Genomic DNA, 25,380 nt, shown 5'->3' on the forward strand with positions numbered 1-25,380 from the left:
AACCATTTAATTACTTCCCCTGCTGCCTTGGAAAGTGTGAATCAGTCAGAGAAGAAAAATTCATAAGCAGGGGAAGAGAAGAGATTTTTGCATTTTTATGAGAAGCAAGAGTGATAACTTCTACCTTCAGTTATGTTTGGGGTTCCAAAGCATTGATAGTCAAGTAACTAATTATTTTGGCAGCAGTGATTGTAGAGAGAAAGACAGGGAGCATGGAGGATCAATTAAAAGAGTTTCTCATAATAGTTCAGGTGATGAGTAATGAGAGATTATGAAAGAAAAAAATTGACAGGAGTTAGCATCTGATTGAATGTTGGGGTTAAGGGAAATAAGAGTCTAAAGTGTTTAGGTTAGATGGCTGGAATGCTGATTTTCAGGACGTGATGCACTGTTGGGATTTAGGATTGCAGAGCTGAAGCTCAAATGATTCTGGATTATGTGCAGTGAAGAAGTGAGAGGGAATGAAGTAGAAAGAGACAAGAGTAGCCCATATTTGGGAGCTATAGGAAGAAAAGGAGTGAGCAGGAGGATCAGAAACCTAGGAACAAGAACAGAGTGAAAGCCAGGCCCCCCCTCCACCCTGGCCATTCTCCTGCCTGCAGGGCATCCCTTTGGCCTTCCTTCCTTTGAGCTGGAATTCACTGATCACCTTTCATATGAAGCTTTACTGGTCTGTCCAACTACCTTGTATTTTAAATTGTATTCTCTTTATATTTATCAGATACATACATTTATATATGAAAATTGTCACCTCACTGTGCATCACCTTTTTGCAAGTAGGGATTGTTTTATTCTTTCTCTTTGTATCCCTGGCATCTCATTGGTGTTCAACAGTGCTTGTTGGTTGATGAAAAGGAGGGATATAATTAGTGGAGCATGATATTTGGAGTCAGAGAATCCCATTTCTGGATTTGAATCCTCCCTCCCTCCCGCCTCCCACTACTTGCCTACCCATGTGACCTTGACAGAGTCATCTGAACAGCAAAGGGTTTTGCTTGGATGACCTGAGATCCCATGCAGCTCCAGTTCTGTCTGTCAGAGTCTGTGACTTATCAAGGAGGAAGGGCTTGGTCAGGAGGGTCACATCTGTCACAAGAGCCGAGACTCACAAAAGTCTCTAGGGAGCCAGTGGCCTTATTGGTGACCTTGGAGAGAGCTTTCAATGGCAGCATGAGCTTGGTTGTTCAGGAGAGGTGCCAACATGGAGGCAGCTGTGGGGTCTCCTCATGTTGTTGAAAGTTTGGGGATGAAGCGGAGAGGACATTCACCTGAGGGAGAAGTAGCAGAATCATGGAAGCTTTTTTTTTTTTTTTTAAGTCTGGGGAATACCTAAATAGGCTTTATAGGCAGAAAAGGAGAAGAATAGCCCTTAAGAGAAAAAAAGATGATCAATGGAGAAAAGATTACATGACTATAAGGACGTTGGGTCAAGAATAACCTCATTCTTAGAGACTGGAGCAAAAGGAAGGAAAGAGTTTGGTTGGAGGGATCCTCTGATTCAGCTCTCTTAGCATTTGGTTGAGGGAGATCTTTGTTGTAGATTCCCTGGAACACATCAGGGACTAAATGGATGAAGCCAGGAATGAAGTTATTGCTGTATCCACTGGCCTTTGGGCCCTGACTGTCGGATAGGGCTCCCTCATCCGGGCTGCTAATCAGGCCCCACTTGATGGTTTCCTCTTGGATATGGAACAGTTGACAGTTTGGGGGCAGAGTTTTTCCAGTCTCACTGAGACACATCCTGGGCACATCTTTATCCTATAGAGGAGTTTGGCACCGAGTCCTGAGCTTCTCTCCTTCTGAGTGATGTTTCAAAGGCAGCAGGGCCTTGGCTCACCCCCTCCGACCCTTGCTTACCCTCACTTCTTCTGCCCTGAGCAGGAATTGAACAACCACTCTGGCCGGTTCTTCGTCATCAACAAGGAAAACTACACTGAGCTGAACATCATTAATCTCCAAATTACTGAAGATCCTGGTGAATATGAGTGTAATGCTACCAATGCCATTGGCTCGGCCTCCTTCGTCACTGTCCTGAGGGTACGGAGCCACCTGGCCCCACTCTGGCCCTTCCTAGGAATCTTGGCTGAAATCATCATTCTTGTGGTGATCATTGTGATCTATGAAAAGAGGAAGAGGCCGGATGAGGTTCCAGACGGTAAGAGCATTTCCAGAACACAGCTATAACTTTGGGGTTTGTTCTTTGAATATGGTAGTTGGGAGGGATCATCAGACTTCAGGATCCAAGCTGGAAGAAAGCTGTGGCTTAATGGTTTTCCCCCAAATGAAGAAAAATAAGCTTATAGCTTTTTCCATGTTAGCTACTTAGAGTTATTGTCATAGCTGTAGCTTTGTCTCTGAGCTCTTATAAATTCTTGTCCATTATGGAGAATGGTACCAATTTTAGGTTTTCTGTTCCATCTTATCTGTTATGACAAATTGAAACCTGAGAAAACCCTAAGCTTTTTCTAGAACCTACTGCCTTTGTCCACCCAGACCTTGTCAGAGCTAGGATTCATCTTCTCTTCTCAGGGATTTTTCTAGTTCTGTATTCATCGAGGAACTATTAGAGCCAAGTGATTTTTGTGTTTCTCTGACAAAAAACCCTGAAGTTTTTTTCCAGGCTCCCTTCCTTTGTGATGACTTGCTATTTGGATTTTCCATCTTCAGCCCCCTACATAAAAGTAATGAGAGCAAGGAGAGTGCTGAAGACCTCGTACACACAGTTCAGAGACCCAGAGCATTGCCACTAAGCTAGCTGGGCTTTGGAGGTGACTTGGACAAAGGGAACCTCAGGCAAAATTGCCTGTTTCAGATTTTGTATATGGTGCCCTTCCAACCCTGACATCCTCATTAAAGCCAGTAGGAGGAGTCCTGATGGAGGCCTCTCTCTTACTGTCTGTCCTTCCTCTCCCCACCATACCCACCATCCCATGTCGTTCCCCAGATCATCAGACTTTTCCCTTCGGTGAAGGGGATAGCAGCAAAGCTTGAGGATTCAGCTGGCGGCAGTGCCTCAGCCACAATGGCTCTCGGGGCTCCTTGCCTATTGGGGAATGGAGTGTGACTCCCCAGGTTCAGGTTCTACCCAGAGTCAAAGATCTGAAGAATCTGGAAAACAGGTCATTGATGGGAGCCATCTTGGAAGCCGTTTGAAGTGCGTGTGTATGTTAGCTGTGTGGCTCAGGAAGCTGAAAATACTCAGTGACCTGCTCCAGGCCGGAGCCTTTGACTGTGGGGAGGCGTCATTCTGTAACTCTGCAGAGAGAGCATTACCCAGAAATATGTGGGGTGGGGTCTTTGGTTCATGGGACCTCATACAGCTAAGTCGGGATTCAAGGTATTCTGAATGGATTTTCCTTTCTTACCCCAAATCTCTCTATTTAAATGAAGTAGAATGAAAATCGGAGGCTGAAGCATTTCTTACTGTAAGCATTATTGCGGTGAGCTGGGTGCTGGAGACGCCGCAGTCTTCCCTCTAGTGTCCATTCATAATAAATTGAGCACAGGTTTGCAGGAGAGTCCCCTCCCCGTGGCGTGTCCCTGGCTCCGGCCTCTTAGACAGCTCCTAGTCTGCCCCTTTCTCTGGATCCTGACCTCGCTCCTGCTCAGCCAGTGGAGCCGCGGCTTTCTGAAGTAAAAAGGCTTAAGCTCTCTCTGAGGACCTCATTGTGCCCTTGGGTTTTAGGTTTTTCTTCTGCCGTGTAGGGGGGCCTCCAAGGAGAGGGGCTTGGGTTGGGGGGCAGTTAAGCCTCGCCTACTGGCAGGGACTATTTCCTCCTCTTGAATAAAAAGAAAGGCTCACACAGGACAGGGTCCTTCTGCTACATCTAGCCCTCATGTAGTTTCCTTAGGTAGGCTGAGAGGAGAAAAGGAGGCCCTGAGGGTAAAAACAGCAGACTGGAGGAGCCCTCAGCAAAGAAGGCCTCATGGAGGCCAGCAGCAAGCTCCAGGACGTCCTTCTTGATGATTCCAGGACTTGTTTTGAACCCTTGACCCCCTTGTACCAAGAGCCAGACCTAGGAAGAGAAGCCAGTAGAATTGTGGGATGTGGCGTCTGGCTGCCGTTAGAAAAATGGAGGCAGCTCCCTGGGGGGTTGAGGGAGGGCAACCCTTTTTTTTAAAATCTCCTGTTAGGCTCAGATGGTGAAAGTTTGGTTACCAGCTTGTTGCAAGGGACCTTTCTGGCCAGTAAGTGAAGAAGAATCCCTAGTTTGTCTCAAGAATAATGTAGCTTAAAATGAGTGAGGCCTTCCTAAAAGGGGCTACCTGCCGGCGGGGTAAGTGTGAGCATCTAAGGAAAGAACACGTCCCCACTAGCAGCTCCTGGGTTCTTTGTGTGGCATTTGGGTTACAGGGTGAAACGCTGGCCTTCCTGTGGTGTGTCCCTTTTCCTCACTCCCCCTCCAATAGTAAGCATGGTGCAGGTTTTGCTTTCCATTCTTACTTTGCGGCCCCTGTTATTTCCTTTTCACCATCTCCCATATTCTCATCCTAATCTCTATGAATCTCTCTGATTGCTTCTTCCAAGGAACATAATTCTTTCTTGTACTCTTCATGCTGTTCCCCTTCCCGATTTTCAGTGCTTTCCCCCTCCTTACACACTTTCCTCAAGCCCTCACAAAGCTTTCTAAATAGATCAGATATTATTTCTTTGCCCATCCACACCTTCCACAGGTTAATCTTTGGAATGGATGGAAAGAGTTAATTATTCCTGCTTTAAGATGGAGTTTCCAGGCCAATCAGCACACACCTTTGGGGCATCCTTCTTCTCGCTCTGTATTGGCTTCTTAGATACCATTATGGGAACAGAAATCTTTTTATAGACCTGGCGTGATTGTTCTCTGCCAGATGGGTGCTTTATTACCAAGATATGCCTACATTCTATTGCAGACTCGCTGCTTTTTTTGGGCTTGTGAACTCTTTACTGATTATTCACATCTTGTTCAGCCCCCCAGTTTTTGATATCCCAGTCCTCTAGGTTGCAAAACAAATGCTGGTATAGCACTATCCAAAGCAGAGTGGAAATTTTTTTCTCTTCATGTTCCACTTTTGATAAAATTGCTTTGAAATCTTACATAAGCGATGTCCTGGGAGTCAGTTAGAAGGTCAGTTAACTACCTGCAAAAGGCCTCTCAGTCCTGCTGTCAGGAATACTGCGGTCATTTTCTCAGTGGTCCTCTAACCTAGAAAGGATTTAATTGTCACTAGACCTTGGGGGCATCCTTTTGGAGTGGATTGCCTTAGTTTGTTAGCACACTGTTTAGAAATCTTGCCTTTCTCCAGACCCTGATAAAATATTACAAAGGCTCCTTGGGACATGAAGCGTGTTGTTTTACAGTATCTTGTCTGAATCTGGCTTTTGAATGACTAGAAAGGGTTAGATGGTAAATATCTGGGGAAGCTTGAGGAGGAGGGACAGTTTCTTTTTGGAGGCCAGATACAGATACACTGTGCCATGAACATGTGATTCCAAATTGTTCTTGCTGAATTACATCACACTTTGGGAGATTATGAGAGTGACTGATGCTTTTTAGTCCCTTACTTTGGGAAAAACACACTTATGGGGTGCTTTCATCCAGTGCAGTGATTTGAAGATTTTAAAGCAAAGGAGATTTGGGGTGGGGAGGATGGAGGAATTAAGGAAAAAAATTAAAAGCCAACCAAAAAAAAAGACCTTTGGGGTTTTTAACATATTATTCCAAGTTTTAATTTGGCTCAGATATATTCAGAGTTCTAGAATCATTTTAATATCAGAAAATACTTCAACTCCCAGGCATATTTATCATTCTAAACATAAAGATCATGTAACATGTGAATTTCTATAGAAGTCCTGAAAGCAAAATGCTTTCTTTAAGTGATTTCTAAATTGTAAAATCAGTTTTCTTTAACTAGAAAATAAATATGTGGGTCAGTAACAAAACTTTTAGAGAAAAAGACATGAAGGTAATGGAAAATAAAAGTTGAAACCAGCTTCCTTGGATTTAACACCACAGATCTGAGATCAGATGAAATAAAACAACAGTGTCTTGTTTTATCACATAGATACATCTTAGATTAATGTGTTACACTTTGGTGGAATATCCCTCTCTAACATGAACAGAAATCCAAGTTAAGTGAAGAAAAGAAGTAACGGCTGAATCTTAATGATATATTAAAATCAAACCTTCCATAATGCTCATTTGAGAAACACTGATTAGAGAGTGATCTCTTAAGTTCTGTTCTTTAAATCCATTTGCCTGAAGGTAGTTACATTAAATGTAATTCACCAGGCACCTATGGGTCCTTCTTCAGATTACCTGGCAAATACAGGAGAAAAGAGGGCTTAGTGCATTCATTTGGAAAGACTACCCGTAATTCAGAATGAATCATGGCTTTCAGGAGTCCTACCCAAAATTTCACTTTGACATATCCAAGTAGAATAGAGTGATTGCACATACACGTTTCCATCCTCCCTCAGCCTCGCATCTGACCAATGGCTGTAAGTAATAGCAAATGGGAGAGAACAGTCGCAAATAAGCCCACGGGTTTGGGGTGATGTTGATATCTGTCGGTTACTATGACTTCTTTTTTTTCCCCCCTCAATTGCATCACACCCTTAAAAATGGTGGTAAGTGAGCGATCTGCATGCTTTGGAGTTTGTTTACTCTCCGCTTCAGTCTATACGATGCACAGTTCATGATGTTAACACTTTTCTTCAAGTTTACCTCATTCACGTTCACAACTAATTTGGATTTCAGTTTGCTGTTTAATCTTTTTTTTTTTTTAATTTCTGTACTCTTACCCCCCCTGTATTTTTGTTTTCTTCCCCTCTCCCCTGAATTTCTCGTTAGGGGTTGAGTCTTGTTTTTTTTTTTTTTTTTTTTTTTTGTCTGTACTGCACTGTGGGTATGTTGGCTGCAGGTAGTGGTTCAGACTAGCAGGGTAGAGATGCTATGCTTTTTTCCTTTGTTCTTTTGAACCTCTAGAGAAGAATGTGCGAGTGAACTTTTGGGGGAGGCAGGGGCGGAGTTCATCAGGTTTAGAAGTTAGAAGGAATAACTCTGGCTCCCACTCACAGGCATGGCACCCACACTGCTTCATCATTGCTCAGACACCTACCTCCATGCAGTCCTTTGCACGTTAGAAGCCTGTTCAGCTACAGAATGGCATCATTAAACCCAGAATCATGCTTTATCATGTGGAGGGGAAGCTCGTCAGGGTAGTGACTGCCAGGCTTCGAAAGAGTAGCGCAATGACACGGATTTGGTTTTGTTTTGTTTTTCTCATTTTCTTTAAACTTTGGTAGTGAGGGTGCTGATGTTCTCAGATCTGAGATCCAGGGCCAGAAGTGTGGGGTTTTTAGAGGGCCCTGCTAGAGCATCCACTAAAAAGATTAATTACTTCGCTGGTGTCCTGTTCGCCATTCACAAGTTTCAGCAGAGCCTTGTTTCTAGCATGTAGCAGACTGGGCTTGGTCGCGATGGTGGGAACGGACAGATGTTTGAGGGGAGGAAGTCTGTGCTTTGTGTCTCAGTACCCGGTGTGTCTCTGTATCTCCCCACTGCACCTGCAGCACCTGGATGTCTTGGTTGTCCTAGTTTTTCTCTGTTCCGTTTTTGGACACTGAGTGTAACGTTGCTAGTGATAGACTCCTGTGGACACCGGGGGTGTCGCTAGCCCGTTGTTTGGCTGCCCAGTTGTTGGTCTGTGGTCAGTTCTTTATTTTTGAAACCTTTTTTTGCTCCGGTCACTGTGTGTGCTGGCGGTAGCTTTGCCTCTCCGTTGCCTCGAAGGTACAGGTGGAGCAATGTCTCCTTCCGACAGACATTCCTCCTGGTGTGTGCTCATGCGGATGCCTACACTGAGACTGTGACTTCCATACCTGCTTCATGTGCACCGAGCCCCTTGTGGAATCCTGCTGAGAGTTTGACTTGAGTGAAGCCAAATGGTTCTGTTTGATTTACTCCTCCTGATTTTGTGTAAAACGGAACATCCAGCAGAAAAGCTTAGATGAATGTTCCCTCCCCTTTGGGGACTTCTCTACATTCCCCCTTAGAAGCATCTTGGTCACCCTTAGTGGGAGTGAGAAAACAAAACAGCCTAAAGAGTAATTCTCAAATGCTAATTGGATCTTGGAAATTTGTGAGAAGGTATCTAAATCTGGATGACTGAATTGTTGGGGAAAAAGCTCTGGTTTTGGCCCCGGCTCTCTTTGTAGCATGCCCGTTAAGTAGAGGGGGAACACCACCATTTGTCTTTGGTTCTTGAAGGCACACTACTCGCTGCTGGCCAAGGGCAGCGCTTTTCCCATCGTGGCATCTTAGTCCACTCCCTCGATTTTTCTCTACTTTAACGGTGCCCAGTTTAATTGCTCAGACCTGTCCCCTGGGGAGTCAAAGATTTGTTTGTAACCGTAGAAAACAATCCATCCCCATTGGAAGTCTGGCTCCAAGCTGCAATCATTTCAAGGAAACAAACAGCAGGATTTTACAACTGAAATGTTGGTTTGTCTTCTCATCTATTTAAGAGTGAACCACTGGAACTTGGGGACAAGATGAGTATGATGATATTGCAGCTATCTGTCCACTACAGTTGCAGTTTTTCATGACAAAGCATTCAAAGTGTTAACTAAAACCATTGAAACAACATACCTGCCATTAAAAACTTGAAATCAGAAAAATAACTCCATGAGTCTTTTGCACTACCAAGTGGAATGGCCTTTTAATAAATGCTGTGGATAGACAAGTTTGCCAATTGCAATTTTCGGTCCAGGTAAAAGTTCTCTACACATTCTAACTGTGCTGTCTCTCTTCTTCCCTTATCTTTCAATGAAATGTGAACTGAAATAACTACTGCAGATGATGAACCAGCTGGACCAATGTAAGTATCTCCTCCAGTGCTTGCCTTAACACTTATCTGATAGAATGGAGTTGAATTCTTTTGCATTTGGAGTGAAATAAAGTAGGATAAATTGGAATACCAGGATAATAGAGGGAAGGTTATGAATGAAAGTGTTATGTTACAGTGTATAATTTTTCAATCCTGATTAGGTGGATGATCTTTTGATTCTCAGGATATGAAATACAGTTAGGTTCAGGTTTGGTTTTTTTGTTTTTAAAGAAAAACAATTATTTTAATGTACACTCAATTCAATTTCAGGAAAATTTGATGTATTCCAAAATTCAAACTAATAATTACAGGAAACCATTTCAAGACAAGAGTCTTTCTTTAATCTTTAAAAGGAAGGAAAGAATCACTTGATCTCTAAGGCGCCCCCTTCCAGCTCTAAAATTTTAATTTATGTGTGTGCTGGTTAGTGAATTGTAACAATACAGCCTCAAGTGATTTGCCAATGTAGATCTCAGAGGGAAGCCTGCTGCAGTTGTGAAATCAAAGAATGTTTTATGACCAGAAAATGGAGTGCCTCAGAGATAGGAAAAGGGCAGAAGAGAGACAAGAGATCCCCAGTGAACTTAAGTCCTCTTACCTCTTTTCCTTGCCCCCCAAATCTAAGGGATTTTTAACTATGTCTATAAGGAGAGGATAAGAACATTTAATACATTTTTGCAACCAGCAAGAGTTTCTTTAATTCGAGTTAGTGTACAAACAATATGACAATGAAAGATGGCTGTATACTGTCTTGGGAGTCAAAAGGTCTGCTATAGAAGAAATGGTAGCTTACAAAAATGTTAGAAAATATTTATATATATTCGTTCTGTGCAGTAAAACTTCTTACTACAACCAGGGATGGCAGTAAGTGAAAGGTTTCCTGTATTTCCATGTGTTTAAAATTTTCAAAAATTTCTACCGATTCTGAATTTAATTCTTATGATGCAATTTTTCCTCCAAAGGAAAACCAACTCCACCAACAATCACAAAGATAAAAACTTGCGCCAGAGAAACACAAATTAAGTACTGCTTACCATGTAAGTATAGCTTTTTTCAGACATTTGAAAAATTAATTCAAATGAACTGACATCTGTTGACCTTTGTTCTAAAAGTTCTGCTGCTTTGGTAGGTGGTGGGAATGCATAAATTGAGAGTTTTAGAGATGGCAGATAATGTTCTTTCTGTCTTAGTGACTAAGAAGGAACCCTTTCTGGTTGAGTCCCATGTTTGCATGCATCATTCCAGTTAAGATTTTGAGATTTTAAAGCCAATAAAATTTTGCAGCATTATTTACTTATCAAGGAATTGAAAATGGCTAAAAATCAATGACATTTTCTCAGGCTGGATTATTTTTGGAGGTCACCAACCGTACTTTGTTCACTAAGGCCTCTGTAAGTGCAGCACCTGGATAAGCAGATGTGCCAGAATTCTCTTCTTCAGCACATGGAGATCAGAATTTCACACCGCATCCCTGAGCATGTTGTTTGCCTGAGTTGTGTGCAGTATCCACTGTCCTACCTGCTAAGGTGCCGATGGCTAGAGCAGTCTCCTTTTAAAATTTCAAATCCTTTGTTTCTTCACAGAGCTTTAGTTTCCTGAGACTGGTGGCAACATGACCTGCTAAATTTTATGCCTGGACCTCTTTGGTTCCATAACTCCAGCTGTATTTGATTTTTTTTTTTTTTTCCTTTTTTTTTCTCCTGATTTTTTCAAGTGAGCAACAATACGACGACTGTCTAACGCATGCCTTATTTAGCCTCTTCTATAAGGATGACCTAGCCAGACACATTTTAAACAATGCTTCAGTGTAGAAGGTGTAAACTATTTGGGGCTTGATGTGCTGTGAATGTTGCATTTTTTTCCTTTGTGAAAATATTTAAATAGAAGTAAGAAAGGTCCTCTGAGGATCAGCTCATGCATGCGCCATCTTTTACTTAATGCAGCTATTACATTGGCAAAGCTCTAAATTGCTCTGCTGCCATCTAGTGATACATTTTTGTAAAGTACAGCAAACCTAAAAATATATACAGTATATATATATATATTATATATATTTATATTTTTGGGGGTGGGGAAAAACCAAAATACAGTAAACAAACGCTTGATTCCTTTTTAAGCTGCTGAAATTCATTCCTTATTGTATGTTGTCAGATGAGAGAATTATACTGTTCTGGTACTTAAGAGGAGTAATATAAACTGAAATTTATAATTTTAAGGGCTTCACCTAAGACTTTAATGAGATACTGGGACAGTCTAATAAGCAGTTATAATGAATTACAGTAAATACTACATATATATGCATATATATATGTGTGTGTGTGTGTATAATTGCTTTTTAAGTGATTTTGTTGATGTTAAATCATGTAAATTCTTAAATCCTTTTGCACTGATGTGTTGAACCATATTCTTTGTACATTTAATTCAGGCAGACTTTTATAATTTACTTTTTTTTGTTTTCAATGATCTTAAAAGTGTTATAGCATGGTAATATTCTATGCAACTAATTATACTTTTTAGTTGGACACTGTAATTTCCCGTCTTGATTTAACAGTTGATTGTAGAATTACAACCTGACATGGTTCTCATTCGGTGCAGAGCTGTTGATGCATGAACTTGTGTTCTGTGTATTTGTTGAAGTGCAATGATGTATTAAAAAAACAAAGTGGATCCACATGTTTTTAAAAATAAAACACTGATAAAAGAAAGATGTTGAAACAACAATTTTTATTCTTCTAACTTTGGCAGAAAACATTTTTTTTCAATAAGATAGCTACTTATTTATGTTTACAACATTAATTCTCCAACCCTGTCAATTTCTTCAGTTCCTTCTCTACGTCTTCAACAAATGCTGGGAAATTCTGATCCATAAGACATAATTTCAGGAAGGGACCTAACTCTTCGGCATTCCATGTAGCTTGCTCATAGGCAAGAGGGAGTTTGGCTGATGTCAGGATAGACTGCAAAGACAGGAATAAGGCAAGCTTATTGGGCAGTGAAATTGATAGCGTGAATCACATAGCACTCATGCCTTTTTTGACTGACCTGCATTGATGGTTCTCTGAACTAAACAGAGGTAACTAACAAACAGAAAAGGGGAGCCTTCTAATTGAAGCTATACATATCCATATGATGGAATATACTTCATAATCCATCCTTTTTAAATAAAAAGTATTTCCATACTAACAAGCCACATGTTTTGCCAAGTACAAAAGTTTCAGTGAATGGCCTTTTCTATAGTGCCTGAAGGATGACTTGTAATTATAATGTCAGGAGATTTGGGCTGAGTCCTGACTTTGCTATTTACTAGCTGTGTGACCTTAGGTAAAGTTGACTTCCCTGGCCTTGGTTTCTTCACCTGTAAGAAGAAGAGGCTTAAAAGTGGAAGGACTTTAGAAACCACCTAATGCAATCTTGGGATTCTTTCTTTCACCTTTTTGAACAACAGGCTGATTATGTAACATCTGTCAAAGATTTATCTATCTATAAAAGTACTATAAAGTCAGTTTTGCTCTTAACACTTGTTCTGAAAATTCTTAATTTGTTCCAACATGATTGATATAATAGGGAATGATATCAGCATAATGTGAATTTTGTGTTTGCTTGTAAGCAATTTCATCAGTGAGGAAACAGCAAGAGAACACAGAAAACTACACTACTTCCACAAACTTCAGGTCTTTTTTCCAAGGTCAAGTGCCATTTTTATTGTGTATCTACTGGTGCAGAAGGAGCTGTGGGCTGAGGAGGGCTGGTCCAATCCTACCCCTTACCCCATCTTCCAGCGTGGCCCCAGGAATTTCTGCTCACCAAGACTACCCTTTCTGCAGCAATGACTTGACTTTGCCAATCCAGGCCCTGTGGGAGCTGGGGCATCAAACAGCAGCCTGAGGCCATGGAACACTGCCATTAGTCATTGTAATTAATATTTGTGTATTTCTTAACCATTTAACATGTATAAAACTGTGCTTACTGTTTTTATTTGGTTCCTCTCTTCTTTAAAAGTCACTGACAATGTTTTTTTGAGTGTTGTGTTAACCCCAGTTTTTATTGAATGATTTGGCATAGCAAGGTAGTTTTTAGGAACACATGTCATGTTGTGGCAGGACTGACTGTACTTCAAATAAATATTCACTTAAAATAGTTAATAATATGTTAAGAAAATCTAAAATAGTGTTGGATAAAAATTAAGCTGGGGTGCTTAGTCTTTGTTTTATAGACTTTCTTGGCAGCATGATGAAAGGGGGGGGGGGGGATCCCTTTCCTAGGATGTGTTTAAAGTTATAAAATAAGTGTCATTGCAAAAGAAACCTTTTATACTGAAATGTGGCTCCATCAGAATTTTTTTAAGTTCCTAGACCCTACATTAAACCTTTTATAGCATCCACCAGTGACATATATGAAAACACATAATAATAGTAAATTGATCATCACTACTTGCTTATGCAGATGACAGGATTTTAAAAGTGCATTATCTGTCATCAGCTAGTTAACAGTTTGTTTGGTACCACTGGGCTTGAAGATAGAGGTTTTCCTACAGGTGTCCAAGAGGACACCAAGTCCCCAAACTTCTAAAACTCAACATCCTCATCTATAAAATCGGATAATAAAACCTTCAAGTACTTTATCCCTCCCTTCATATGAGATTGTTTTAACAATGTCAATATCTCATCATTTTGATATTTTATTACTTGATACTTGTCACAAAGCTGTTGCTTTGGTAACTTAGGGGACTTCTTACTTCTTATCATTTTTTTCTGAGAAGAGAGAGTAATGATGATTAAATAGTACAAATGAGAAATAATGAGTGAAAGGCCAGTAAGGTGTAAAAGAACATGAACTCCAGTGAAATGGATTACTGTTCTCTAGAGGATTTCTGGGGAAATATGGATGAATATGACAGGCTAACGTATGAGAGAGTTGTCTGCATCTACAGGGATACTAGAATAAATAAATTATGGCTTCATCAGACTTGAGGAGAGATCACTTTGGGCTGGGGAGGTGTAGACCTGAGCTAGAGAAGAGAAATTTTTCATTATAGTAGAGAGGATTGAAAATGGAAATGTTCTTGAATTGTAGTCAGAAAGAAATGGTAAAATGGCCCAGGGTGGGGGTGGGGGGTGGAGGTGGGGGTGGGGAGGGAAGCCGGATTAAAGATGGTTATTATTAGCTGTTAGTTTAAATTTTAATGCCTGAATTCCATGGAAGTAATTCATTCATAAACAAGAATAATAATCAAAAATATGCCCAGAACCAGAAAATGGGAAATCTTCCTCCTCCTTTGACCAAAAGGATTGTTCTGTTTTGGTTAACACACCTCACATAATCCAAGAGGACACACACACACAAAAGAATAATCTAGATTAAGATAGGTCAATTTAATAACCAGACAAGAACTTTTTAAGCTGGTTCTAGAAATCTATTAGATCAGGACTTCAGCAAACCACAATATTTTCTGAGGAATCTTCTTTTTTATTCTTTTGCTATCTATTATTTATGTAATCTATGTGGGTAGCCCAGAATAGGAACAGCCATAGTATTTATGGTACCCCAAAAATGCTTATTTAGCCCTAAATGCTCTCGTGCTCTCTCCTCTCTCCCTTCTTCCCTCTAACAAAAAAAAAAAAAAAAACACTCCAATGGGAAAGGTGATTCCTATTACCACTGATGTTTAAGAAGAGGCTCAATTAATCATAGAGGGCTGCTGCATTAGGTGGACTGGCTAGGTGACTTCTGAGGTCCCTTTTAACTTGTTCTCTTCTTTCCTTAGTCACCTCCTTTCCCCCTTTTGGCAGAGTCACACTGCCTAATGCATGATTTAAAATATTTGTTGTGTGAAGAACATGGCATATGGAATGAATGGAATTTCTTTGATATGTTGAATTTTCTGTCACTGGAGTTATATACCCGGGCAAAGCTTATCCAATCTCTGTCAGGAGTTCAGTTTTTCTTTTATTAAAAATGGGATTAATTCAACCACCAAATTTTGGCTAAATATTTATTTTGAGTGTTTTGAAAGTAAAAACTTGTTTTGAATGTTCAAAAAGTTCATGTGTTTGAAATAAGTCTACAATCTGGAAATCCTCTCAAGCAAAAACCACATCTGCAAGGAGAAAAAAAAGCATACCGAAGCAGCATTTCAGGTGAGCCTCTCTCGAGAAAGCAGGTCTGTTGCACCAAGACTGAATTCTCTCACATTTCCCGCCTCTTTTTCCATACTGAGCTGGTGAGAATGAAGGCCACTTAGCAGTGAAGACTTGCCCTCGAATCTGAAAACGATCTGCCTCTGCCCCCAAATTGGTTTTCGGTCTTTTCTCTAAAATAGCTCCAAAATTTCATTATCAAAATTAAATTGAGGCTATTTCCCTCAGTCACCTGAGAAAGTAGTGGCTCAAGTTTTTATCTCACACATTAAAAGGCTTCTTCTGGTTCTTGTTATCAAATCATTCTTCCTATTTTTATTTACTTGTGAAAATAATTTCTTATACCATGTACTACCTTGTTTAATCTTATACCAAGAATAAAGAAAATGATCCCTAGTTCTCTTTTACTGTAATCATCCTTCTTTATGATTTCAAGTTTACTTGTGTCACTATATACAAAACTCCTAAGTGAAATATAAATTAAGAACCACAGTGTTAGCCAAAAAAATAAGCCTTGTCAAATATTGATCACAAAAGTAGACTCTTACCTGTGCTAGTTGTATCATTGTTATCCTTCCATTTGGAAAGGTGTAGGAAGAAGCATAATGCTGCTTTAAATTCAGATGTAACTGAAATAAAAGAATATGCATTTTAAAAAATTAAATGACAAGAGGAATGGAATATGCTTAAAATGTTGGTTTTTTTATTTAAACATCGAAGAAAAAATGCAATTGTCCAAAATGTAAAAAGATATTATTTCAAAATATAGATGGAGCCTATTATACTATTAATAATTTTATTAACACCTGTTTACAAAAGTGAAACTTCTAAATCAAATGATGTGGATCTCTTTAACTGAAAATTTAGGTATCATGATACATCTTAGAAACACTTTAAATGCAAGAAGTGAGTATAAAAAAATTGACTTGTATTTGATAGGCCTCAGTTTCTGATAGGCCAAAAGTCATTCCCCTGCCTCCCAAACTTCCAGGAACATCTGTGTGCAAATCTTTATCCCTCGGGCAATTGGAGTCACACAGCAAGTGTTAAGTGTCTGAGGCTAGATTTGAATTCAGGTCCTCTTGACTTCCTGCCCACCCTTCTATCCACTGCATCATCTAGTAGTCCCTTGCATGCAATTTATGAATCAGACACTGATCAGAAGTTCAGGAAGTAGAATCATTTGAAACAAGGGAGTGGATATGATTGTCCTAGGCTATCTCAGGCATAATGTTTCTTGGTTTTGCTTAAGGTTCCATTTTGTCATTTTAATAGTGCACTTCATATGTGTGTTTTTCACAAACAAGTTTACTCTGAAATACTGCTTTAATTACTGATCTAATGATACTTCAAGTCTATATCCCAAAAAGATCAAAGAAAGAACAGGAATTTGTGAAATCATTTACTTTTCTACCATCTTAAAATAAGTTGTTGCAGACAGACCTGTAGCTCCAATATAGGAAACTCACTCTTTATCCTGGGGTTCAACTCCTGGACCCCATGCAGATCTGTGCTTCAAGTGTAGCCTCAAAGTCCATTGTCCTAGAGCTCTCTGTAGCCCAACTCCGTAGGGAAGCCATCTCTACAGTAATCTCCATTTTCTTGTATTCCCCTAAACTGGCTGAATTCTGATTTCTCAGATCTCTTCACTGCTAAGTCTCAACTTCCTTGTTGCTCATTCTCTCTTCATTCCTTGTACTTGAGCTTCCACTGCACCACGAGACTGACATATCACCAAAGACCATAGCATCACCAAATGTAACTGGTTTTTCCCTATACCCAGTTCTACAGTCTAATTGAGTGCTCAGGGTAGCAATACCTAGTTCAAAATAAACATGTGACAAACAATGGCCATTCTCTTTGACAAAAAGATTTATTTATGAGAAGGGCTTATAGACAAAATGAAGAGATAACAGACACCAGGAATGGTGTCTATTCTAAATATGAAATAACAGTTGGGAGAGAGCATATAGTTAGACTAAAGAAAAAGATAAGTTCCTCCTGGGGAACTCGCAATGAACCAGGAGAAAGGCAATACTCTGGGAGGTGGGAGAAAGCCATGGTCTGGCAGCTTAGACTGACCAGTTAGCTAGAGTAAGGAGAATTATGCCATTAGAGGGAAGGTACTCTGGGGGAGGAGGGAAGGGGAGAGAGGGATGTTAAGAGAAAAAGAGAAAACCTCACAATAGGCCAAGTTCTTTAGAGAACTTGGCAAAGATCATCATAAGCAGATCTTTTATATAGGAAATGTACTCTTGGGAGCTTTTCAGGGAGATCCAAGTAGGAAAGGTGGGCACTCGGGAGGAGTCCAGAGCTAGAAGGCTACAGGGATGCTAAAATCTCAAAAGATGGTTTTGTTTGAAGACATCCAGAGGTTAGGGGATGGACCATGAGGGTTGATGAGAGTTCCCTCCCAGTTAGTCTGGCAATTATTTGATAATTCTTTCTGACAAGGAAGTACATCATTATACTCTCTACCAGTTTCAGAAACTTCATACTTGGTCTGTCTTACGCTAATAGCTTTTCTGAGTTACCTTTTTAACTCGACATACATTTCCACAATGTCCTGATATTTTCTCTTTGCAAAATTCATTCATTCCCAGGGTTTTAGCTACTGCCCAAACCTTTTCTCTCATGTGTGGTCAAGTCTCTGAGGATGTCACCCTCTTACCTCAAGATCAACATAGCCAAAATCAACATCTTTTCTCCTTTTTGCACACCTACTAGTTCATGGCACTGGAACTTGGTGACTGAGGCCCTAAGGACAGGGATCTAAGAGATAAAAACAAGTTCTGGCCTAGAGGAGCTCACATTCTAATGGAGGGGCCGGGCTGGGCTTCCTGGCCTACTGGGTCAGAGGGAAGGCCCTCACTTCCTCCTCACTGCCCCTGCCCCCCAATCCAGGCCTTAGTATTCTGCCTGTGCCTTCTCCCCCATATCTCCTACAGCCACAAAGCTATCTTAGGCCCCAGTCACTGCCTTCCCACACTTGCCACAGAGTAGTTTCTTGGGTACATATTTGCTTGTGTTTCCTCTTCTGTACAAAAACCTTTTATAATAAGACAATCCCAAGAGTTTTAAGAGCTAGAAGAAAATCATGGAAGAGTAAAGAGGAAATCCAGAAGCAAACCGACTTTTCCCATCCTGAAAAGGGTAAGAAGCCTGAGGGACTTCATTACCTGGCTACTGGGCCCACAACATTCTCTCTCACTCCCCCGTAAGGCAGCATGCAGTGACTTCTGAGTTCTGCTTTTTGGCCTGGAAGAATTTGTTGACTAGGAAAGGCAAGCTTCCTGCCTTCTCCAGCCGAGAGGTGACAAACTATTCCAGAACTAGGGCTCTCAGGGAATCTTCTGATCTGAGCTGAGGGTCACTGCTCTTCCTTGTCAAAGGCACTCCAAAGTACCATATGTCCAAGCCAGTGGATGGTAGAAAAAGAATAGACTAGCTGCCCAAGGCAAAACTAGCCACCTCATCCATTAGCTAGTCCAGGAGCAGCAGAGTCTGTCTGGCATTAGCAGGCACCAGGAAACTGCTGGCCCCATCCAGCAACCAGGGTACCTGGCCAGAAGCCAACCCAACCACCACGTGGCTCCCTGGGGCACCCCCACTAGCAGCCAGCTCACACAGATACATATCCAATCCAGATACCACACCCCGCTTTCTGGAGTTGTCCTTGGCTTTGGTCCCTCGTGGGACTTCCACGGATGCCTCCCGACTGCTGGACCTGGATTTGTGACCATTTTTCTTCTGACACTTAAGTTTTTTAGGGGAGAGTGTTCCTGATAATGAGGGGGTTGCTCTGTAACTTCCTCTATTGCGACTGACTAGTGAGGGACAAATGGTGTACTAGTGGGAGCTTGTGAGCTAGTTTTCAGGAGTTCAGCCCCCCACAGAGTGACCCTTGAGATCCTGAATGCAGGAACAGCCAGCCTCTGGAGGAGGGGGGGGGGGGTGTGTTTGGTTATTTCTTAGGTAAGACTGTGCTTGTTAGATTACGCAGATTTCTAATGGAAAGGATACTAGCCCGCAGTCCCAGACTTCTCTGTCCCTTCCCCATATTGCCTCTTCCTCTCTATGGCTCTACCTAGTTCAGCCAGCTCCCTGGGCCTCCCTGGATGGGATGGTTTTAGAGTCCCCCTTGCAAGGATAGCTCTGGGCTCCCATGAGCCTGTTTACATATGAAGTTATGAAGCTTTCTCTCAGCACTTCCTTAGAGAACAGCCTACTTACTCCCCGGTGCAGTGTCCCACTCTGATCTGTGTCCTTCGCTTGACTTTGCATGGTTGCCAGTGAGCTAGGGTCTGGCTGCAGCTCCTGGCTGAGCTCATCGGGAACCTGGATGGTGATGTACTGCTCAAGCTTTTCTACACAACGGCAGCAATTTTCCAGGGCCTGCTCTTTTGAGTCACCTCCAAACTGCACACGGAACATGCGACTCTTATCCTGTATAGGAAAAAAAAAGCAAGTTTGAACAACCTGTTTTATCACTCCTAAATGGACAACTGTTGATTGGTGACCCAGAAAAATAAGGAAACAGAGAAGGAGAATCATAACTGCGGGAGCGTCATATTCCTGTGAAACATGGCCCATGATCAGGGACTCAGGCCTGTTAAAGGCTTTGATAGAACCACAACTTTATTTCCCTTTAGGGCCACAGCTACTGCCTTCATCATCAGCTAGCTAGAAAATGGTACACACTGACAATGTACTGCTCAATCATGTCCACACATTTTTTAAAAAGTAAACAATGTTTTATGTTTGCTTAGGAGACTCTGATTCCAGGAAAGTAGAAAAGTCAACTGCCTATCAGTCAATCAGAAATGTATTAAGGCCCTACTATATGCCAATCACTGAACTTGGTGCTCAGAGCACAAAGACCAAAATGAAAAGTCATCTACCCTTAAAAAATATTCTGTTGGAGGCTGGGGAGGAGCAATCTGTAAACTAGAAGTCTTCGTACTTCAACATGTCAGCTTGTCATGGGGAACCCCAGGTAAAAAAGTATGTATAAAGTACATGAATGCAAACTAATGAGGCAAGAAGAGGCAACGGCTGCTCTGCTGGAAGGGCCAGCAAAGGCCTCATGTGAAGAGATGTTCCCAGGGAGTCTGAGAGGTGGCAAAGAGAAGGGAGAAGATGCCCAGTGAAAAGACAGGACATAGAGGCCTGGGTGTGAAGAGACTGCTTGTCTGGATTGTATCAGACAAAGGAGAGGAATGTGTAACAGCTGGACAAGCGGGCTGAGCCCTGGTTGGGAAGTCCTTTCAGTGCCCAATAGGAAGCAAGCAAGCAAGTCATGGAGCAGCTCTATTATTGGAGATTTACTTTGGGGAGTAAGTTTATGGCTCCTGAGGGCCCTCATAACCCAACTTCTGTGACTGCATGAGAGAGAATGGAGAAAAGGTGAGTGCTTTTAGCTCACTCTGGTGGCCTTGTGGCAAATGGGAGAAAGCAGGGCCTGGAGAAGTGGAAAACCAAGATGGAGACTTGGAGCAGTTTAGATAATGGGGTAACAGTCATGTTTATGAAGAGAAGGGATGAATTTAGGAGACACAGAGTTAGAGTAGATCCAGTTGGGCAGCGTATGGATTTGTAGGGTGCTAAGGAAGACTGAAGTTGTGGATCTGAGAAACTGAAAAGCAGGGGTTTACAGAAACTGAGAAGTTTTAGGGCAAAGGAGGCTTGGAGGTGTAGATAATGAGGTGTTTGGTATAGGCTGAGTTTGAGAGGCCTGCACAGCCAGCTATGTAAGAACATTAGGCCATTAGGATATCTGGAGGAATCTTGGCAAATAGGGCAGTTTATTAGCCCAATGGTTCATTCAACTTTTAACATTTTATCTTTACCTTGCAGAAGCCATAAGGTAATACATGATGCTAGTGCAATTTGTGTTAATAATCTACTAAAAAGACCAAACTACCAAATCACATCGGAGAGTAACAGCCCAATGCCTTGGAAGGAGGCAAACCCAAGACAACGGTTGTGCTTAGAAAATGAGTGAAAGCAGGCACAGGTGTGGAAAATGGTCACTGCAGGATATTTATTTAGCCACAAAGTGAAAAGGGGGATTGGACAAGGATGAAAAAGGAATGCTCTATGTGGCTCAAAAAGGGAAGCGATCTCCCCAACAGCTCTTCCTCTATCTCTCCTACAAGTTTGGATCCCATGTTCTCATTTTAGTTCTTGGTCTTCTTCCGTCTATTGCACTTTTAACTGCCTGACAGCTTTCTCCACCTACATATTTCATGGACATTATGAGAATCTCATCATCATGGAGATTCCATCAGCTCTGATCCCCAGCACCTGCTCTGGAGTGCCCCTTTCAGCTTCCTTTTGTGTGTTGTCTTCCCTTAATAGATTGTAAACTCCTTAAGGACAAGGACTATCATTAGGGATCTAGCTGAAAGTCATCTAACTGAGGAAAGTGGAGGAAAATTTTTTTACAAATTTCTCTGATAAAGCTCTCATTTCTTCAACACATAAAATGAATTTCTAAAAATAAGAGCCATTTCCCAATTGATGAGTTTAAAGAGCTCTAAGGTACCACTTCAACTGGCTAACATGACAGAAAAGGAAAATGACAAATGTTGGAGAAAATGTAGGAACACCGAAGCCCCTCTGGGGGAGCTGTGAGCTGATTCACTTATTCTGTGGAATCCTTCAGAATTAAGCCCAAGGGCTGTAAGAGTCTGCCCTAGGTCCTCTAACTTAGGGACACCACAAAGAGGTCTCTTTCTGAAAGAGCCCTGCCTACAGATGTTTTTACTGCAGCTCTTTTATTGTGCTCGTGGAGAACCAGAAACTGAGGGGATGGCTGGTGAATGGGAGAATAGACAAGGTATGGTTTGTGAGTATGATGGAACATTGTGTTCTATAAGAAATGAGGAAGGGAATCATTTCAGGAAAATGTAGGAAGATATCCTATAAAAATTTTTCTCCTGGTTTTCTAGGTTAGATGACTTTCAATTAGACCCCTTCCAATTTTGAGATTCTATTAAAAATTAGTACTTTCATTTGAACTGAAATGATCTTTCCTAGTGATTAACTAGCAAGTTCCTTTGATAAGAAGCATTTGTAACATTCAGCACAGCTGGGAAGCAGGTAAGGCCATTTTTTTAAATGTGAAAGAAAAAATAAAAAGTATGTAAGAGAAAATTAAATGAAATACACATACATACTTTTAATCATCTAACAGCAAGAAAACTACTAAGCAAATAGTAAAAATAAAGCAACCTCTCTCACTTCTATTTTAGCAGAGGATGGAGGAAGATCTGAAAAAAAAAAAGTCAATAAAAAGACTATTTAAGCCCTTAATTTAAAAAGTGAAGCAGTTTCCCCATGCCAGCTGGACTCCTGCTTCATTCATTTCATTATTTCATGATGTTTTATGAATCACGGGAAGTAAGATTGAAACATCCTAAATTAAATGTGGAGTTTTTGTAAAGCAACATTTCCCAAATTATAAGGAGAACAAAAAGAAAACTACCCCATGAAGGAAAAAAATGGTATGCAGCTTGCTTGACACTGCAATATTCTTGCCTTTATGGTTGATCCAAACAGTAAACAATCCACCCGTCTCACAATCTTCAGCCATTTCTTGCTATCGATGAGTGAAAATCCTTCCTGCAACAAAACAAAGCAAAACAAGACAGAATTAGACAAAATTAACTGAAAAACCAGGAGGGTCTTATAAAGGAAGCTATTCCTCAGGCCCTATAAATAAATAGGATTTATTTATAATAAATAATAAAAATTATTCAACATTATTAAAGGCAAATATGTATACATAGATACATATACATTTGTTTGTATGAACCTTAACATCCTGGAATTTTCCTGATATGACCAAAACACATCTTTGATTCATTTTAAAATTTATTTCATATCTGCAAAAAATCAAGTCTCATCTAAAAATAGCAAATCTAAATTGTCATTTTCACTACACAGTGATTAATGAACAAGGTAATGTAAAAGATGGGCTCCTTAAATCTCTACCATTTGCTAAAATCCAACTTTATAGTTATGAAAAATAAAGGTAGTTTACTTCCATAATAGCAGGGCAGAGCTACTTTCTGACACAATAAATATACAGTGAACATGCTAGGATTATATATGCAGAATGAAATGAAAGTGATTTTCTTTTTGACACACAGAATTCTTCAGCACCAATCTTGGCATTTGAGGGTGAGGACAAATCAAATAAATCAAGAGGGCAGCAAAGGACATACAAGTCTTGTGAGAGACAGCTGAATCATCAAAAAGTTGCAATAAACTTTTTCTTTAGCTTATTAATAAAGTAAACAGAAGAGTGTATGTTTAGATTCCAATTATATTGTCATTGGATCTCTTTAGATAAGCAGTACATTAAGGTAAAATCCATTTAGCATATGGCAAAACTAATCCAGGGATTTGATAATCTGACTGTGTACAAATACTGTATGCAAATTGGCTTTCCACTTCATAATTATATTCCACCATAGCTACAGTACTCTCCTAGGGGAATTGGAGATTCCCCTGAATACTGTTAGAAAAGAAAATGAATGTCGCACCAGAAGAAAGGGGGGGAAAAAGGATGTCAGAGAAAATCTATCTTCTTTCATTTTAAAGAACTCTTCCTTTGACCCAACAACCAAGGAGTATGATGTTTTAATTACAAAATGTCAATTTTAAAAAAATGTGTTTTTTCAATCCACATGGTGACTAGAAATAAAAAAGGAACAAAAACCTTTGAAAATACTTACTAATAATTTTCGTAATCTAGATGCTGATTAGGTTATTTGTGGTTTAAAACTGATGTATCTTGCACATTCACAGCAGAAAATTAATTGGTGTAAGAAAATACATGCAAAATTCCATGAATCACATAGGGGCAGTATTAAAAGTATGTACTGAGGGAAAACACCTCATGAATATCTACTAAGTTATGAAAAAGCTGGGGGAAAAAGTCTAAAAATATGAAGTTAATATGCAGCTAATTATCTGGACAATAGCTTACAAATCCATAGATAAATTTTGCTTCTCTTCCTACTTACTATTTTTTTCCTAGTAAGGTTTCCTTTATTATAATAGGAGGTAGAAACAGATATCACTTGTACTACTCCCTTTAGCTATGTGTTCAGTCAGGTACTATTGAAACAGAGGAATTTCTATAATGCCTCAAGACTTGTGATCTTAGAAAGCTCACAAGCCCTTGTGTCTTTTGTCAATCAATTCATATTTATTAAATCCCTACTGTGTGCCAAATATTGGGGACTCCAGCACAAAGAAACAATCCTTATACAAAATGAGCTTACATTCAAATGAAGAAGACAATCATATACAAACATACATAAATATAAAGCTAAAACACACACACACACACACACATGCATTTACACTTACAATGTAGTTGTATATAAGGCTGTTCAGGAGGGAGAGCATCAGCATCTGGGGGGGCTGGGCTGGGAGATGGGGTTATAGGGACCAATCATAAAAGGCTTCTTTTAGGAAGTGGTTTATATTTTTCTCTATCTGCCTCTAATTCGGAGCTTTGTTGGTGTTTTTTTTTTAAGAAGGTGCACCTTGAAAGTAGAGGGACTCAGAGGCACAGGAAAGTACAGTGTGGGATGGACAGTGTGAAGGCACAGAGAGGGGAGGACAATGTCAGGAGTGAAGATCAAAGAGAAGGCCGGCAAGGCAGGAGACCAGAGTTCGGGAAGGAGATGATCTAAAAAGTTAGCAAGGTGGCCGGGGGCCAGAATGGACAGGACTGGAAAAACCAGTTTAGGAGTTTACATTGAATTCTAGAGATAATGGGGAAGAAGTGATGGGGTCTGAGCAAAGGGAAAGGCAGAAGCTGAGAATGGAGAGCAGGGGTCAGATTCCAGAAATGCTGTGAAGACTGGAACGGCAAGATTTGGCAAATGACTGGTATGTGGGGTAAAGGAGAGGGAGAAAACTAGAATAATGTTGAATTATTCTGTAGTATTCTGTAGAATAAATCTGGCTCATAAGCTGGAAATATGGTTGAACTTTCAGCATAAATGGGCAAATTTGGAGGAGAAGGTTTATGTCTAAATCTCTATTTTCCCATTTATCTATTAGACTTATCCAAAGCTGAGAGAGGGAGACTGAAGTCTCATTGCTTGTGTTTTCTAACGTCTTCTTGTAATTTAGATGATGTTTCTTTTGTGAATGTGGATACTAAGGCATTTGGAACATAAAAATTTAGTATTATATTGGTTTGTTTATCTTATTTATCCCTTTTTATTTTTTGAATGTTTTAATTTTGTCAGTATGATTGCAATGCCTACTTTTTTGATTCACTAGAAGCATAGTAAAATTTTTTTCTAAGTTTTATTTTGTGTCTGTTTTTAAAATGTGTTTTCTTGTG

At 40.4% G+C, this 25,380-nt stretch overlaps 2 protein-coding genes across 2 annotated transcripts in view; one reads left to right on the plus strand and one right to left on the minus strand.

Moving 5' to 3' along the window:
• NPTN (neuroplastin) overlaps window positions 1–11,573 on the plus strand; it is a 67,782-nt gene extending 56,209 nt beyond the window's left edge. The window contains exons 6-9 of the mRNA XM_051982329.1: window positions 1,882–2,155; window positions 8,838–8,859; window positions 9,831–9,905; window positions 10,452–11,573. Coding sequence (XP_051838289.1) covers window positions 1,882–2,155; window positions 8,838–8,859; window positions 9,831–9,891 — 357 coding nt within the window. The 3' untranslated portion in view covers window positions 9,892–9,905; window positions 10,452–11,573. The remainder of the gene's footprint in view (window positions 1–1,881; window positions 2,156–8,837; window positions 8,860–9,830; window positions 9,906–10,451) is intronic.
• The window catches only part of REC114 (REC114 meiotic recombination protein), a 101,100-nt gene continuing 86,909 nt past the window's right edge, over window positions 11,190–25,380 (minus strand). The window contains exons 3-6 of the mRNA XM_051982330.1: window positions 22,548–22,631; window positions 19,239–19,451; window positions 15,554–15,634; window positions 11,190–11,825 (exon numbers count right to left, since the gene is read on the minus strand). Coding sequence (XP_051838290.1) covers window positions 11,661–11,825; window positions 15,554–15,634; window positions 19,239–19,451; window positions 22,548–22,631 — 543 coding nt within the window. The 3' untranslated portion in view covers window positions 11,190–11,660. The remainder of the gene's footprint in view (window positions 11,826–15,553; window positions 15,635–19,238; window positions 19,452–22,547; window positions 22,632–25,380) is intronic.

Source organism: Antechinus flavipes, chromosome 2 (genome assembly GCF_016432865.1).
Source record: "Antechinus flavipes isolate AdamAnt ecotype Samford, QLD, Australia chromosome 2, AdamAnt_v2, whole genome shotgun sequence".
Classification (NCBI taxonomy): Eukaryota; Metazoa; Chordata; class Mammalia; order Dasyuromorphia; family Dasyuridae; genus Antechinus; species Antechinus flavipes.